The following is a 16,586-nucleotide window of genomic DNA, read 5'->3' on the forward strand; positions in this document are numbered from 1 at the left end:
TCCCTGGACGAGACACAATCTTTATCAGATGAAAAAAGATTTCTACTATCACTGTACAATCAAGCTCCTCCACCTTACATTTTAAATTATATTTTATTATTAGTCCTCGAATTCCAGCAGAGTTACAGCTATATTACCATACTTTAGTTTATAAATTCTGTATTTGTAATATTTCCTTCAGCATTAAGGGTTTAGCTTACTTCAATGCCTAAAGTATGGGCTACTAAATTCCAAAATTTTTCTCCTCAACATTTTTAACCCCATATATTAAAAAAACTACACTTAGTCTTATGTGCTTTAATCTGATACAACTTAGATACTGAGAAAGAGACTGAATTGTTCCTCAAAACATACAATAGTCCAAAAAACTCACAATCCCAATATTTTCACTGATCCAGTAGAAATTTTATGTCCTTGTCCAGAAACACATGAGAAAAGGTTGACTTCACCAAGCCAAAATACTTTGTAGCCTAAAATACAAATTATTTTAAAAAACTACAAATTTTCCTCTTATCCAAAGGCTTCCCTAAAAGAATTCTCAGGAATAACCTATATATACTACTTTCTTAAAAAAAAGATAAGGACATCTAAGTGGCTAATAAATATACTAGGCACAAACTTTGCTAGAACTTGGATACTTACAATCTCTTTTCCTTAGGGATATCAAAGGATGCAGCCATATTCATTAGGGTTGGCAGGCAGTGCAAATGATGGCTATGTGAATGAGGAAGAATTGTGTTTGCCTAAAACGAAAAATAGTATTTTATAAAAAGTTGAAAAAGAGTATTTTATGTTATAGATAATCCACAGATATAATGGTAAAGACTGAGATTTTAATTATGAAGTTAATTATTTACTTTCTAATACATACTTACTATTTTTATCTTATTTACTTTCATCAAGGATGACATGTAACAAATACAAGGATACAGGCTCAGATTACGTTAATAAAACTCTAAATTTCATAGATCCTTTATCATAACTTTAAATTATAATCTTAAGTGGTACCCAATTAAATTCAATTCTTAAATAATGTAAAAGGATGATAGGTCAAAACTTAGATTCAGTGCTATAATGTTATGTTAAAAGTAGGATTTAAAATGCTGGATGCAACATCATAATTTATGAGTTTACCTCTTAGGTTTAAAAGCCAGCTTCTCAAAAGAGGTTTGTCTCATAATTCCAACAATCTTTAAAATAAGAAACTTGCCTTCTGCTTTCCAAACAAAATCTGCAATATTAATTCTTTCGTAGATGGGCTTAACAGAGCAAGTGGCTAAATAACTTACTGATAAACAAGACAGTTATCATTAAACTGCTTAATTCTCTTTTCCTCACTCACAAAGCTGAACTTCTATATAGACAAAACCCTGGTGATGGAGGGGACCAAACACAACTATAAAAACAAAAAATAATCTGCCAGTAATAACAAGCCATAACATAATTTCAAAAGATTTGCTATAGGGTTACTTCTTCTTTAATGAGTTCAGAGTGGTTCTTTTTATTTAGTATTTTATTAACTAATGGGTTTCCCTGGTGGCTCAGATGGTAAAGAATACACTTGCAATGCAGGAGACCTGGTTCAATCCTTGGGATGGGAAGATCCCCTGGAGAAGAGAAAGGCTACCCACTCCAATATTCTGGCCTGGAGAATTCCATGGACAGAGGAGCCTGGCAGGCTACAGTCCACGGGGTTGCAAAGAGTTGGACATGACTGAGCGACTTTCACACTTATTAACTAACAGACTTAGAAATATAAATTTCTAACTTGCAAATGATCAAAGTACCCTCACTGCTTCATCTGCTAGGAGTTGAAAATGATCAGATCACTTGGCTAGCTCCTTGTTTCCACAAGTTACTGATGTCATAAAACCATGTCCCTCCAAAAAGATTCCCACCTTTCAAAACAAACCTCAACTGACAAGTTTACAAAGACGTACATGTTCAAATAAGGCAGTTAAATTTAGATTTTTCCTTCACAAAGTTTTCTAAAATTCAGGCACTGACTGTTACCAATTCGATCCCTAGCTGACTGAAGTAATATCTATAGTTTTGTAATTTTTAGGAAGGAAGTCATTCTAAAGATTCTAAAGAAACGTATTTAAGGACTCAAAATGTCAACATTGAAAATGAGTATTCAGTACTTTATATTTTTTCCATTTAAAAAACTAGCCTATATATATATGATACAAAGTATCAAGGGGTCTTTGTAATGTAAAGCTATATATCCAAATAAATGCAAATTTATGTTTTTGAGATAATGCAAAGTAACACTGCTAAAATAGCCTTGTTTCATAAATTAAAACATTAACGTACAAAACATAATTAAAAGTTGTTAAACTTACCATATGTAAAAGTTCTCCTAAAAGGATGGTGGCTCTAACTGAGATATGGTCATCACTGTTTGTTATTACCTCAACCAAACCCTTTGAAAATAAAAAGAAAACAGCATAGCTGCAAAATAGCATACATGAATGAACACATCTATGCATCATGTTTGTTGCTCTGAAAGAACTATTAGAGGAAATAAAATAGAAAAAGGTTTATAATTCTTACTTCTAAAAGTCCATTACGAATAAATGCTGAGAGTATGAGTGCCAAATAATTATCCATGAGGTCTGGCCTGGAAATAAATACAGCACAGAAATATTTAAATCTTGTTCCATACACTAGAAAATTTAACATAACAATAGGAACTGTAATAAATCTTTATTATTTCTGTACTTAAATTCTACCTGGATCTGGCACGATGAGGAAGAATAGTTTTTGCCTCAGCTGCTACAAAGCCATCTGAAAGCCTCCAACTGTCTTGGAATCTACCTGGATCTAAAATAAATTTAGATAGAAGAAAATAATACATCAACGAAACACTCTAAATAACCATCAGCTAAACAGGCTATCCATGGACAGAGGAGCCTGGCAGGTTACACTCCACAGGGTCGCAAAGGCTCAGACACGACTGAAGTGATTTAGCACAGCGTAGCATACAACCAGGCGATAAATAATTTTAACTGTCGGCTAAAAAAAAAAAAAAAAGACTCAAAAAAGCATACAGAAAAAAAATTATTTCTATAAATGAAGGGTTTACATAAATCTAACTTTAACTTTCTTCATTGAAGGCTTTAGAGCCATTTAGCTAAAATAAAATTTTAAAAATCAAATAATCTGAGAATTGCAAACAGTTTCTTATTATCTCCTCTCTTCCCTTCTTGATCCATCCTTCTATTATTAATTTCACTGCTAATTTCAGGAGGTAGGGTGATGGAGAAGAAATTAAAATTTCTTTTTAGAAATTCACCTGAGATTTTATTTTTATATTAATTTCATACCACAAATATGCAATAAAAAAAGAAAATGATATTCAATACTTATTTTAGTACCTTGGAGGGACTCTGCCTCCATTAGGTAAGTCATTAAAAAAATTACAATATATGAACAGTGAATGCACTTCAATACTTACCTACACTGAGTAGTGCTTCTATGAACTCTTCAGTCACAACAGGTAGAGGAAGACGAAATATATCATAAAGCACTTCAAGGAGACCTCGCTGAAAGTAAAAAAAAAAAATACAGTTCATTTATTTTTACAGAATAAATATTCACTTAAAAATTTTTAAATGCCCTATTCACAGATTTAAAAATTGGTAAAAACAGAACTACTATATTTTAGAAAACTACTGTATCTGCCTATATTAGAGAAAAGTACTGAATGCTTACTACATATACATGATGTAACTTTTTCAATAAATCTTATATTATCCCCATTGTACACATGAATAAATAGATTTAAAGGTTAAAAATAATTTGCCTAAGGTCATAGAGCTATAAATAATAAAATTAGGAGTCAAACCTCAGTCTGGCCAAACTCAAAAGAGCATGTTTTTTTGCTGAACTGGACCTTTAGTTCCCTGCTTATAGATCTTTCCATACTTAGTAACATCATTCCATGGTTTAGATGCTTTTATTTTTAGTTCACATTTTAAGCAAGGCACCTCTAGCTAATATTTATACTAATAATTAGAAACAGGGGGGCAAATTTTGTTCCTTTGAACATTAAAAGAAAAACGTAGAACGGGAAAAGGAAGAACCTTGTGAAGAGTTAATTTTTTTCCCCCTAATTTCAATCTGTTTTAGCTGTTTTATACAATTCTTATAATTAATAATTAAGAAAGTGAAGTGTTAGTTACTCAGTTGTGTCTGATTCTCTGCACCTCTGCGGACTGCAGCCCGCCAGGCTCCTCTGTCCATGGAATTCTCCAGGCAAGAAAACTGGAGTGGACTGTCATTTCTTTACCCAGGGGATCTTCCCAACTCAGAGATAGAACCTGGGTCTCCTGCATTGCAGGCAGATTCTGTACCATCTGAGCCACCAGGAAAGTCATAATAATTTAGGACTATGTCTAATAATTAAGCATATAAATATCCCAATTTTAATCAAAACCACTACTCATAACACAAAAATAAAAGTTAGAAGGTGTAAGTTGCATAACTATTATGTTTACTTTTCCTTAAGTATAGTTTTCTGTATTGCTTGAAACTTTTACAATGAGAATGCCCCTGTGAAATGTCTATGCCTTGAGTCAAGTGCTCGGGCCTGGTGGGCTGGGAAGACCCAGAGGAATCGGGTGGAGAGGGAGGTGGGATGGGGAATACATGTAACTCTATGGCTGATTCATATCAATGTATGACAAAACCCACTGAAAAAAAAAAAATAAAAGAAAAAAAAAAAAGAAATGTCTATGCTTTTTAATAAATAAAGCGTAGATAATTTCAAAGAAAGAAAAGGCATAATTAATGTCATATTTCAATCTAATTTTAATACATCTATAGTTCCTACAACAGCATTGTTTCAAATGATTCATATTATTATCCTTAGTGTTCAACTAAGTGGTAAATATTTATTCCTGTATTTTTAAAATGTTCTGTGATACAGATTAACAATTCATGAGGAAAGACACCACCTGAAACTTTTCTCCAATTAATTTCCTCCACTAAAATTCCAGGAATGATACAGAGTAATTTTTACCTACCCTTATTTCCATATTTGGAATGCAAAGTACTCCAATTAGAGACTGAATCCCAGAGTTTCCAGGTTTACATAAATTAATAATACCTATAAAGGATAAAAAGAAAAAAAAGATCACTGATTTGAATTTCAAAAGATGTATTCATAATACAAAATGTTACATTTTTCTAAGCTAAATTACACTATTATATTATTTGATCATCATAAGTGATAGTGTATTTCAAATATTCTCTGAATTTTCCAACTAAGTAGAGATTATGAATAATTTTACCATTTAAGTTACATCCAAAAAGGTTCTCAAGAAATTCTGAGCTACTCGGCAATAGAAATAAAAGCAAAAGTATGGCTTTCTCTGGGTATATGCTCAGGAGTGGGACTACTACCATCATATGGTAGCTCTATTGATATTTTTAGTTTTTTACGGAAACGCCATACGGTTCTTCAATAAATAGTGGCTGTTTCAATTTACATTCCCAGTAACAGTGTAGGAGGGGTCCCTTTCTCCACACCTTCTCTACATTTACTGCCTACAGATTTTTTAACAATGCCATTCTGATCAGTGTTAGGTGATACCTCATTGTAGTTTTAATTTGCATTTCCTAATGATATTGAGCATTTTTCCATGTGCTTTTTGGCCATCTGTATGTCTTCTTTGGAGAAATGTCTATCTAGACCTTCCACCTATTTTTTGCTGAGTCATTTCAATTGGGTCTTTGATATTGAGTTGCATAAATCGTTTATATATTTTGGAGATTAATCCCTTGGTCAGTTGCTTCATTTACAAATATTTACATTTACAAATATTACATTTACATTTACAAATTACAATTACAAATATTACAAATATTTACATTTACAAATATTACAAATATTATATTTACATTTACAAATATTACAAATATACCTCCCAGTCTGAGGTATGGTTCCCTTGGCTGTGCAAAAGCTTTTAAGTTAAATTAGATCCCATTTGTTTATTTGGGTTTTTTTGCTTTGGTTTTTTCACTACTCTAGGAGAAATGAATAAAAAAAAATTAAAAAAAAGATCAGGATGTGATTTGGGTAAAACGGGGTTCTGCCTGTTTTCCTCTAAGAGTTTTATAGTGTCTGGCCTTAAAGGTCTTTAATCCATTTTGAATTTATTTTTGTGTATGGTGCTAAGAATGTTCTAATTTCATTCTTTTATATGTAGCTGCCTAGTTTCCCAGCACCAACCACATATTGAAGAAACTATCTTTTCTCCACTGCATATTCTTGCCTCCTTTGTCATAGATTAATTGACCATAGGTGAGTGGGTTTATTTCTGGGCTTTCTATCCTTTTCTATTGATCTATATATTTCTGTTTTTGTGCCAATACCATAACATTTGAATAACTGTAGCTTTGTAGGATAGTCTGAAGTCAGGGAAACTAATTCCTCTAGCTCCATTTTTTCTTTCTCAAAATTGCTTTCACTTTTTGGGGCCTCTCTGTGTTTCCACACAAATTTTTGTTCTAGTTCTGAGAAAAATGCCATTGGTAATCGAGACTGCACTGAATCTGTAGACTGCTTTGGATAGTATAGTCATTTTCACAAACTAAGAACATGGTATACCAAGAGTATGTGGTACATATATACAATGGAATACTACTCAGCAATAAAAAAGAAAAAACTATGCCATTTGGAACAACGTGGATGAACCTGGAGATTGTCATGCTGAGTGAAGTAACGCAGACACAGAAAGACAGATATGATATTGCTTATATGTGGAATCTAAAGAAAAGGGGACAGGATACAAATGAACTTACTCACAAAACAGATATAAAGTCACAGACGTAGAAAACAAACATGGTTACCAGGGGACAGAGGTGGCAATACATTGGAAGACCAGGACTGACATATAAACACACTGTGTATAAAGTAGATGACTAATAATAACCTACTGTATAGCACAGGGAACACTGTTCAATACTTTGTATTGGCCTATTTGAGAAGAAAATATTTTTTTTTAACGGACATGTGTAACTGATTCACTCTGCTGTACACCTGAAACTGACACAACACTGTAAATCAACTGCAGTCCAATGAAAAATTTTTACAAGAAAAGCAAAAATGAACAAATGAGACCTAATCAAATTTTTAATCTTTTACACAGAAAGGAAACCATAAACAAAATGAAAAGACAACTTACAGAATGGGAGAAAGTATTTGCAAATGATGCAACTGACAAGGGATTAACTTCCAAAATATCTAAACAACTCATATAACACAGTAACAAAAAAACAAAGCAATCTTAAAAAAAAAAGGGAAGACCTAAGTAGATAGGTCTCCCCATAACACATGCAGATGGTCGACAGGTCCACAAAAAGATGTTCAACAACACTAATTATTATTACACAAATACAAATCAAAACTACAATGAGGTATCACCTCATATCAGTCAGAATGTCCATCATTAAAAAGTCTACAAATAATAAACATGGGAGAGGCTGTGGAGCAACAGAAACCCTCTCACACTATTGGCAGGAAAGTAAATTAATGTAGCCATTATAGAAAATAGTATGGAGATTTCCTTAAAAAAAAAAAAAAAAAAACTAAAAATAGAGTTACTATATGATCCTGCAATTCCACTCCTGGGCATATATCCAGAGAAAACCCTAATGTGAAGAGATACATCCACCCCAGTGTTCACTGCAGCACTATTTTAATAGTCAAGACACAGAAGCAACTTAAATGTCCATCAACAGATAAAGAAGATGTGGTATATATATAAAATGAAATATTATTCAGTCATAATATAGAATAAACTAATGTCATATGTAGCAACACAGATGGACCCAGAGATTATTATCATACTAAATGAAGTCAGACAGACAAAGACAAATACCACATGATATCACTTATATGTGGAATCTAAAATATGATACAAATGAACTTATTTATGAAAACATAAACAGACTTGCAAACAGAGAAAACAAACATATGGTTACCAAGGGGCAAAAGAAGTGAGGGAGCAATAAATTAGGAGTTTGGGATTTATAGATACACACTGCTATATATAAAATAAACAAGGTCTTACAGTATATGTATAGCACAGACAACTATATTCATTATAACAAACCATAATGGAAAGAATATGAAAAAGAACATATATACACATATATCTATATACCTATATAGATATATATCTGAATCACTCTGCTATACACCAGAAACACATTGTAGATCAACCATATTTCAATAAGAAATTAAATTAAAAAAATACATCCCAAAACACAATAAAGAAACAAAAGGAAAGATATTCGAGACTACTATCTTGCTTATAAGGTGTTTATAACTTTCTACATTATAGTTTAAGGTAGGAAACTTTAGCTATGTATTCAACTAACATTCTTAAAATCTTTTTTGGTATAGATCATGTTCAAATTTTTTATTTAAATGCCCAGGTTATCATCAGCAATGTTGACTTACAAATAGTCAATTTTAATACTATGTATTAAACCCCTCTTGGTTCTAATGATAACACACAAAAAAAGACCATGTTAACATTTAAATGAGATGCTACAATAAGTTAACATTTGAAAAAATAGTCAAGTTTGTCTTATACAATATAAAGTAACACAGAGGAACTTACCTGCCCATGACCGGAATGTTGCTATGATTCCCATTTTACTGGCTAGAAACCTTGCTTCTCTGTCTTCTCTATTGGGTGGGGTGGGGGTAGAGTCAAAGAAATTAAATGTTTAAATAAAAAGTAAGTTTTTCCCTATTACTATATCAGAGTAAGAGCTATCACTACTTAATATTTAAATATTTACACAGGAAATTTAAAATACATTAAAAAAAATAAAGACAAAATCTACCTCAAAGCAAATTACTCAATTATGTACTGATCATGCCTTCCCACATGTGAAATTCACGTCTTAAATTATAAATTCTGCTTTCCTGAGTTCTACTTTTCCTGCTCTTCCTAAAAACTATTCAGGAAGCTCATCAACACCTGTAAGCATTAGCAATACCACCAGCTTGCTTAAGAAGCATCTCTGTCAAAAGACTCCCCTTTAGCAAAGAAAATGACCACATAAACTTCTTACTGTTACTGCACGTGTTCTCTTTACTTCAAAAATCTTGTCCCAAACTTATCTGAGCAAGCTTATTCTATTTATTCTACCAAGCAAGCTCAACAAGCCATATATTCACTGATTATTATTAAATAATTAGATATTATTACTAATTTACTTCTAAGTTCATTCAGGTTGTTGGCAGAATTCACTCTCTTGCTGTTGTACAACTGAGGTTTCGGTTTTCTGTCAGCTGGGGCCTACTGACAACTACTTTCTTCTTTTATAATTGGTTTCCAATCATCTCACTTGTTTCTTTCTATGTAATAGTTAATGAAAATCAATTAACCAATAGAACTATTTATACTGTCAAACACTGTTCATGTATGGCATATTGCCAGTTTTAATACTTAATTAGCAATCATGTACGTTTATGCTACCTCAACCATCTCTACCCTGTCAATGGTCCATTTCTTTTCCGTGCCGTATTTTTCACTTTTCCAATAAAGTTCTTAACAGTTTAAAAATAGAAAAATCCAGAGAGTTGGTAAGGGAAAAAAAAACATAAAGAATAAAGAACAGTGAAAGAAAATCAAATTAAACAATGGTAGGCAAGCAGTTTATAAAAGTGGAACGAAATAGTTAAAAATCCCTCCCACACATACAGACCAACCACTCTGAGCTCTGCTTTACTAATCAACACGAGACTATAACAGAAACTAAAATGGGGACACCGGGTGGTGGAAGAAATGAGAATTAGTTAACTGTGTGACTAAGCTTTTGGTGCTCCATATCTTAAAAATGTTTGTGATACACTTGTATTGACTGCCTGGTAACCCATTTTCTAACCTATTTCAACAAATTGGTAGTTTTATTGAAAAAAAAACACAAAACCCATCCATTTCCTTATGCCCTAGCCATAATGTACCCATGCTATAGAAATTGCCCATACTCCAGAAACTTAAAGAAAGCAAAGTATTGAACCAAACAGGAAAGATAGGATTTTGGTGGAATATACTCCCTATCCAACCAGAACTCTAAGTACCCTGGTTCATTTCTTACTTATCCTGGTAGGCAAAATTCGAAAAATGCCCCTGTCTTCTCAAGACTCCAGGTCCTAATCCCTGGATCCCTATGAATATGGTATCACTGCCATGACTGTGATTAAGTTTATATCATACAGCCTAACAGACCTTAAGATACGGAGATCATCTGGTAGGTTGGATCTGGAGAGCTTTCTCTAACTGGAGGGAAAAGAGGGTGTCAGAGAGAGATTCAAAGCACAAAGATTCAAGGAACTTCTGTTGTGTTTGAAGATGGAGAGTGTCATGTGCCAAGAAAAGAAGGTGGGCTTTAGAAGCTAAGAGAGGCCCCAGTTGACAGCAAGAAAATAGAACTTCAGCTGTACAAGAGCAAGGAATGAATTCTGCCAATAACCTGAGTGACCTTAGAGATAAACAGATTCTTCACTAAAACCTCCAGATATGAACCATGACAGACCTCTAACCTACTGAATTGTGAACTAATAAACTGATACTATTTTAAACCATTATATTTGTAATGGTTTGTCACACAGCAATAGAAAATGGATACATTCTTCATCAGTAAGGAGAATGCCCAAGTGTCATAGGGTGCCAAGAAAGAAAGGGGCTGAAGAATTACAGTTCATAACTTAGCAAAAATAAAGTCTGAGAAATCTTAACTAGAGAACAACTATTCTTAATTTCTTAGCTCAAGAAATGATGTTAGTTAGCATGCAATGTATCCACAGTGATGGAGGTATTTCAAGATATGAAAGTGCTATTTTTAATTCTGGAAAAAAATGAAAAACAACAAAAATATGGCCATTTACAATGTTCCCAAACTTAGTGGAGGAATTTAAAAAACACATTATCTCTAAACATAAGTATATCTGCAATTCAGCAAACCTACTATGCTACACCTGATAGCCTATTTATTGGAATTGTGTCATTGGCAAAACTCCACAGATAGTGGATTATTTGACTTCTAAATCAATTCAAATATAATTATTCCAGCATTCCTAGTGAACACGTACTTTTCTCTCCCAAAAGACTCTGAAAAATCATCTTACTTCGTTTCTGGAAAATAATATTTCTCTCTTTTTATTTCCCTATTAACCTTACTCTCAAAATTCTACATGGCTTATCTTTCTGCACACTCAATTTAAGGCAGCTGTTCATTCTACTCATTATTATTTGATCCTTTTAGTCTTTCAATGTAATTATGCTAAAAATATGTACAATGGTGCTGGAGAAGACTCTTGAGAGTCCCTTGGGCAGCAACATCAAACCAGTCAATCCTAAAGGAAATCAAGCCTGAATATTCATTGGAAGGACTGATACTGAAGCTGATGTTCCAATATTTCAGTCACCTGATGCACAGAGCCAACTCATTGAAAAAGTCCCTGATGCTGGGAAAGACTGAGGGCAGGAGGAGAAGGGGGCAACAGAGCATGAGATGGTTGGGTAGCATCACCAACTCAATGGACATGATGAGTTTGAGCAAACTTCGGGAGACAATAAAGGACAGGGAAGCCTGGCATGCTGGAGTCCATGGAGTCGCAAAGAGTCAGACATGACTTAAGTGACTGAACAACAACAAATGTACAATAGAGAAATGATTAAAGGTCTAGGTTTCTACTGCCACCTACCTTAGATTTATTAAAATAAGAAACTAATTCCAAGTCTTTAAATTTCCCAAAAGATTACTTTTAATTTTTTAAGCCATAGTTAATTACGAGAGAACTACAATATAACTCCATGAAATAGGAAATTTACTTAAACTCATTTTGCTCTGGCTTGACATACAAATCAGGCAAATCTAAAAGTTTTAACAGCAACACACATGGTACTCACTTTAGCTGTCCTTCAGCTGTATCTGGACTATGTCTGTAGTGAAAATCAGTATAGGGTGCTAAAATTCGCTAATAAAAGGAAAAAGCAAGAAAAAGAAAAGAGTCCTTATTATAAAATGCACTCTTCCTTGAACAAGCTAAAATTCATCCAACTTCTCTGTATCTCTAATAATCCCAACTAGAGCTTATTTGAAGAGCCTATTTCTTCAAACTCATCATCAAGGAATATATTTGAGTGATTTCTTTTAATGTACAATTTTTGAATTTTTAAATTGACAGGTACCGTACCTATTAAACAGTGCATAAATCACGAATGTGAGGTTTGACAGATTTTTCTCAAACTAAACATACTCACTGTGACTAGCATCCTCGGAACCTCCTTCTTCTCCCTTTTGTTCTCACCCCAAGATTACTACACAGATTTCTAACACTATGAGTTAGTGTTGCCTATTTTTGAACATCATTTAAATGTCTTTTATAAATTCCATTCTTTTTGTTGCTAGTATAAAGAAATCCAAATTATTTTTGTGTATTGTCCTTTGTATTTAGCAACCTTGTTAATAAGCTCATGTATTTCAGAACTTAAACTACTATAACTCATTTACTTAACCCCCCTGCTCTGCACTGATTACATTATTGTGGTCTGAATTTTATTTTAAAATACTTAAGACATTACAAATACTGTTTTTGACAATAAATAGTCTTTTATATTTAGTCATATGTGTACCTTTTTTTGCCACCCTTCATTCTTTGCATTTCCTTGTCTCAGATCATTTTCGTTCTGACTAAAGGTTCCCTTTAACCTTCCTCTGTGTCTGTCTCATTTTTTAAACAACAATAAATATTTATTATCTCACATAGTTTCTGTGAGTCAGGACTCTACAAGAGTTTAGCTGTGCAGTTATGACTCAAGGTCCATCATAATATCGCAGTAAAAATATTGGTCAGGGCTACAGTCATCTCAATGCTTGACTAAAGCTGTAGGATCTACTTCAAAATGGTTCACTCACAACATGCAAACTGTTATCAACAAGGCTGAGTTCCTTCTCATGTGTGCCTCATTATAGGCTGCATTACTGTCTTCACGACATAAAGGCAAGGAATCCAAGAAAGAATAGTGTTTGTTTCTTTAGATTTCCTTGGGTCTTTTTATGTTAGTCTAAAAAATCTTTTATTTTACCTTTGTTTTTGAAAGACATTTTCTCTGGGGTGCTGCTGCTGCTAAGTCGCTTCAGTCATGTCCGACTGTGCGACCCCACAGATGGCAGCCCACTAAGCTCCTCTGTCCCTGGGATTCTCCAGGCAAGAATACTGGAGTGGGTTGCCATTTCCTTCTCCAATGCGTGAAAGTGAAAAGTGAAAGTGAAGTCGCTCAGTCGTGTCTGACTCTTAGCGACCCCATGGACTGCAGGCTACCAGGCTCCTCCGTCCACGGGATTTTCCAGGCAAGAGTACTGGAGTGGGGTTGCCACTGCCTTCTCCTTCTCTGGGGTAAGTGACATTATTTTCTTTTGCACTCTAAAGATGCCATTCTACTGTCTTCTGGTTCTAAAATTTCTGTTGGGAAATCGGCTGTCAGATTTGTTCCTTTGAAAGCAGTCTTTTTTTCTCAAGCTGATTTTAAGATTTTTAGTTATCTTGGTTTTCAACTATCTTACCATGATGTACCTACTAGTTGTTTTCTTTATCTTGAGTTTTCTGAGCTCTATGAAGTTTCACCAGTTTTAAAAACAAAGTTCTGACCACAGTTTCTTTGGATATTTGCTTCTGCTCATTCTCTCTCTTCTCCAAAGACAACAATTATGTTTCATTCCTTTTGTTCTGTTCATTTACTTCCTATTACCCACCTAGAAATGCTTTGATTTTTGACTTCTTTTTCAGTTTACTAATGACACCTTCTTGTCCAAAATGAGTTTTTAATTTCATCTAGTTCAGAATTTCAGGTATTATATTTTTTGATGCTAACTCCATTTGATTTATTTTTCATATTCCAATTAGATGGTAAAATTCTCCATTATTTCATCTATTTTCTTCTTTTTCTCCATTTTTCTTAATAAGTTAGTCATGGGTGTTTTAAAATCTTTTCCCTCTGGCTCCAATATCTGAATCACCTGTGGATATGCGTCTATGGAATTCCTTTTGAGTTTTCAATTACACAGTCATAACCTTTTGCATGTATCCTTTTTCATTTACATAGTCAAATTTTTGAGTGAATGATGGACACTGTAAATTTGATTAAAGGTTCCAAATGACGTTATCTCCATTAGAAATGGTTCATCCTTTCCTCTGTAGTCAGGTTAGTTAAAGGGAGTGATCAGTTTATTCTAATCACTGAGTTAAACTGAGACAACACTACAATTTTGTTCAGATTTCAGTGTACTTTGGTTTTCCTGTTTCTAAAGAATGGACCTCCAAAACTGTAAACAGAGATTTTAGCAAACTTTTTTTTCTCTTCAGCAGTGAGAGACTGGGTATTTTCTCTACATACTTCATAAGTTTTGAACTTAAATCTTTAAGTACTCATCCAGAATTGCTTCAGAACTTGGAACTTGTCAAGAACAGGAAAAAGTTATCAAATTAGAGTGAAAATTTGTAAAAATATAATTAATAAAAATGGGGACAATATTCTCTTAACAGCAGACTCAAGGATGAAGATAACGATAAAGTAGAAGATAATGATAATTAATGATTTACTATCCAAGGCAATCAGTATTTATTGAATATTAACTATGTGTCAAGTACTAACTAAAACATTTATGTAGATTGGACTGAATATATGTAAAACACTTGGAAATATTACCTACCTAATTTATTATAAGCTTTACAAGAATGCTAGTTGCTATTACTATTACCAATATTATTATAGTATTTATTCTTCACAATAATTAAAGTAAAAACCATGACTTTGATTTTACCTAGTGAAAAATGGATCCAAAAGAAGTTAATAACTTGCCCCACATCATAAACCTAGTAGGTTGTAGAACAAAAAAATCAAAACCAGATCGGTAAAGCCTGAAGTCTATGCTCTCAATCACTCTGCTATACCAGGGGAATCTTGTTAAAGAAAAAAGAACTAACATTTGTAAAAAAAACAAGAGAGAAGCAAAGATGGTAGTGTACTTAAAAAGTTTACTGTATTTGAGGGTTTTTTCATATACCCAAAGGCTTTGCTAATCTGCTGTACGATTATAGAGGTAAAAAAAAAAAACAGGTCTATACACATCTTTCTTTATTGTGATCATCTCTCCAATCTTAAAAGCAGTTTCCCCACTTGTTAAAGAAAAAACTTAAAGCAAAATACACTATGAAATATCAAAAATACCAGCTCATTCCCACTGGACGCCCATGAATAATGTATTTAAAATCATTTATTAAGGAAAAAATTGTACTGAAATTTGTTAATGATACAAGCTAATGTCAGTTTTATAGTATCAAAGTATTTCTAGTAGCCCTAATAAAACCAGAACTATAACATTTAAGACAAGTTTCATAAAATGATCTAAACAGGCAAAATAGGGAACAATAAATCTTTCATAATTTGCATAATTTCACACCCAAATACAAACATAGTAAGCTTACTCTGAATAATGTCTGCAATGGACAACAATGTGATATTGAATATATTCACACAAATAAACTATAAGAATACAGTCTGTGGGAATTCTCTGGTGGTTCAGAGGTTAGGACTCTGCACTCTACTGCCAAGGGCCCAGGTTCAACATCTGGTCAGAGAACTAAGATCCCACAAGCTACAGGGCAAGGCCAAAAATGATGGGGTCGGCGGTGCGGGGGGGAAGAAAGAACACAGTTTGTGATAATTTTATTCCAAACTCTACTAACAGCTTATTATAGAAAAATAGCCTTACTATTTTAGACTAAATGAAAAAACAACACTGAATTAGTAAAAACAAAAAACTTAGTGTGTTTTTAAAAAGATATTTATTATATTTCTTTCAATTGTATATGGCCATTAGTTGCCAACAAGTGCTCCCAAGTTCAGAAAATTTTAGCATGGTTTAATAAATAAATAGTATATATTTAGCAGGAGCTATTCCCACACAATTAACACACTACAGTCCTTAAAAAGAAATTGTCTTCTTAAATAGGTAAATGTCTATGAAACCTTAACTGTGCTCAAATTTGCTCAGTCAAGTTTTCACAAATAATAAAAAAATGAATAAACTTCACATGTTGATGAAATATTCTTGAGAATTCTTTCAATTCAATCCAAATTGAATGAGTGATAAAATATTGCTGGAATAAGCCAAACTTATTAGTTAATTTAGGTTTAATAATTAATGCTGTGCTGCATCTATTAACTTTAAAATTTCAAATAAAATTTCAAAGTAAGAGTACATATTTAAAGTCATATTTTAAAATTACAAGAGAATAATAAGTTCCTACCTCTAATTCTACATCAGCTCGTACATACTGTCGGGTCTTTGGATGATTAAGAAGGTGCAAAATTGTAGTTATGAGAGCCTCATTTATTCGACTTAATTGGCAATCAATCACATTTTTCAAGATGGTGTTCAGTCCACCTCGAAGGGCAACCACCTCTGGATTCTGAAGTGCTAAAATAAAAAAGAAAAACTTAACATATTATACAGGGGATAATTAATAAATAATCAGAAATCTGGGGTTTTAT

At 33.1% G+C, this 16,586-nt stretch overlaps 1 protein-coding gene across 5 annotated transcripts in view; it reads right to left on the reverse strand.

The window, feature by feature from the left end:
- The window catches only part of RICTOR (RPTOR independent companion of MTOR complex 2), a 118,909-nt gene that overhangs the window by 37,401 nt on the left and 64,922 nt on the right, over positions 1–16,586 (reverse strand). For all 5 annotated transcript variants that reach the window (XM_065905123.1, XM_065905121.1, XM_065905119.1 and 2 more), the window contains 9 exons: positions 16,343–16,512; positions 11,940–12,007; positions 8,637–8,704; positions 5,031–5,113; positions 3,461–3,548; positions 2,736–2,826; positions 2,557–2,623; positions 2,346–2,426; positions 643–743 (listed from right to left, as the gene is read on the reverse strand). In XM_065905123.1, the coding sequence (XP_065761195.1) occupies positions 643–743; positions 2,346–2,426; positions 2,557–2,623; positions 2,736–2,826; positions 3,461–3,548; positions 5,031–5,113; positions 8,637–8,704; positions 11,940–12,007; positions 16,343–16,512 (817 nt within the window). The remainder of the gene's footprint in view (positions 1–642; positions 744–2,345; positions 2,427–2,556; positions 2,624–2,735; positions 2,827–3,460; positions 3,549–5,030; positions 5,114–8,636; positions 8,705–11,939; positions 12,008–16,342; positions 16,513–16,586) is intronic.

Source organism: Muntiacus reevesi, chromosome 14 (assembly GCF_963930625.1).
Source record: "Muntiacus reevesi chromosome 14, mMunRee1.1, whole genome shotgun sequence".
Classification (NCBI taxonomy): Eukaryota; Metazoa; Chordata; class Mammalia; order Artiodactyla; family Cervidae; genus Muntiacus; species Muntiacus reevesi.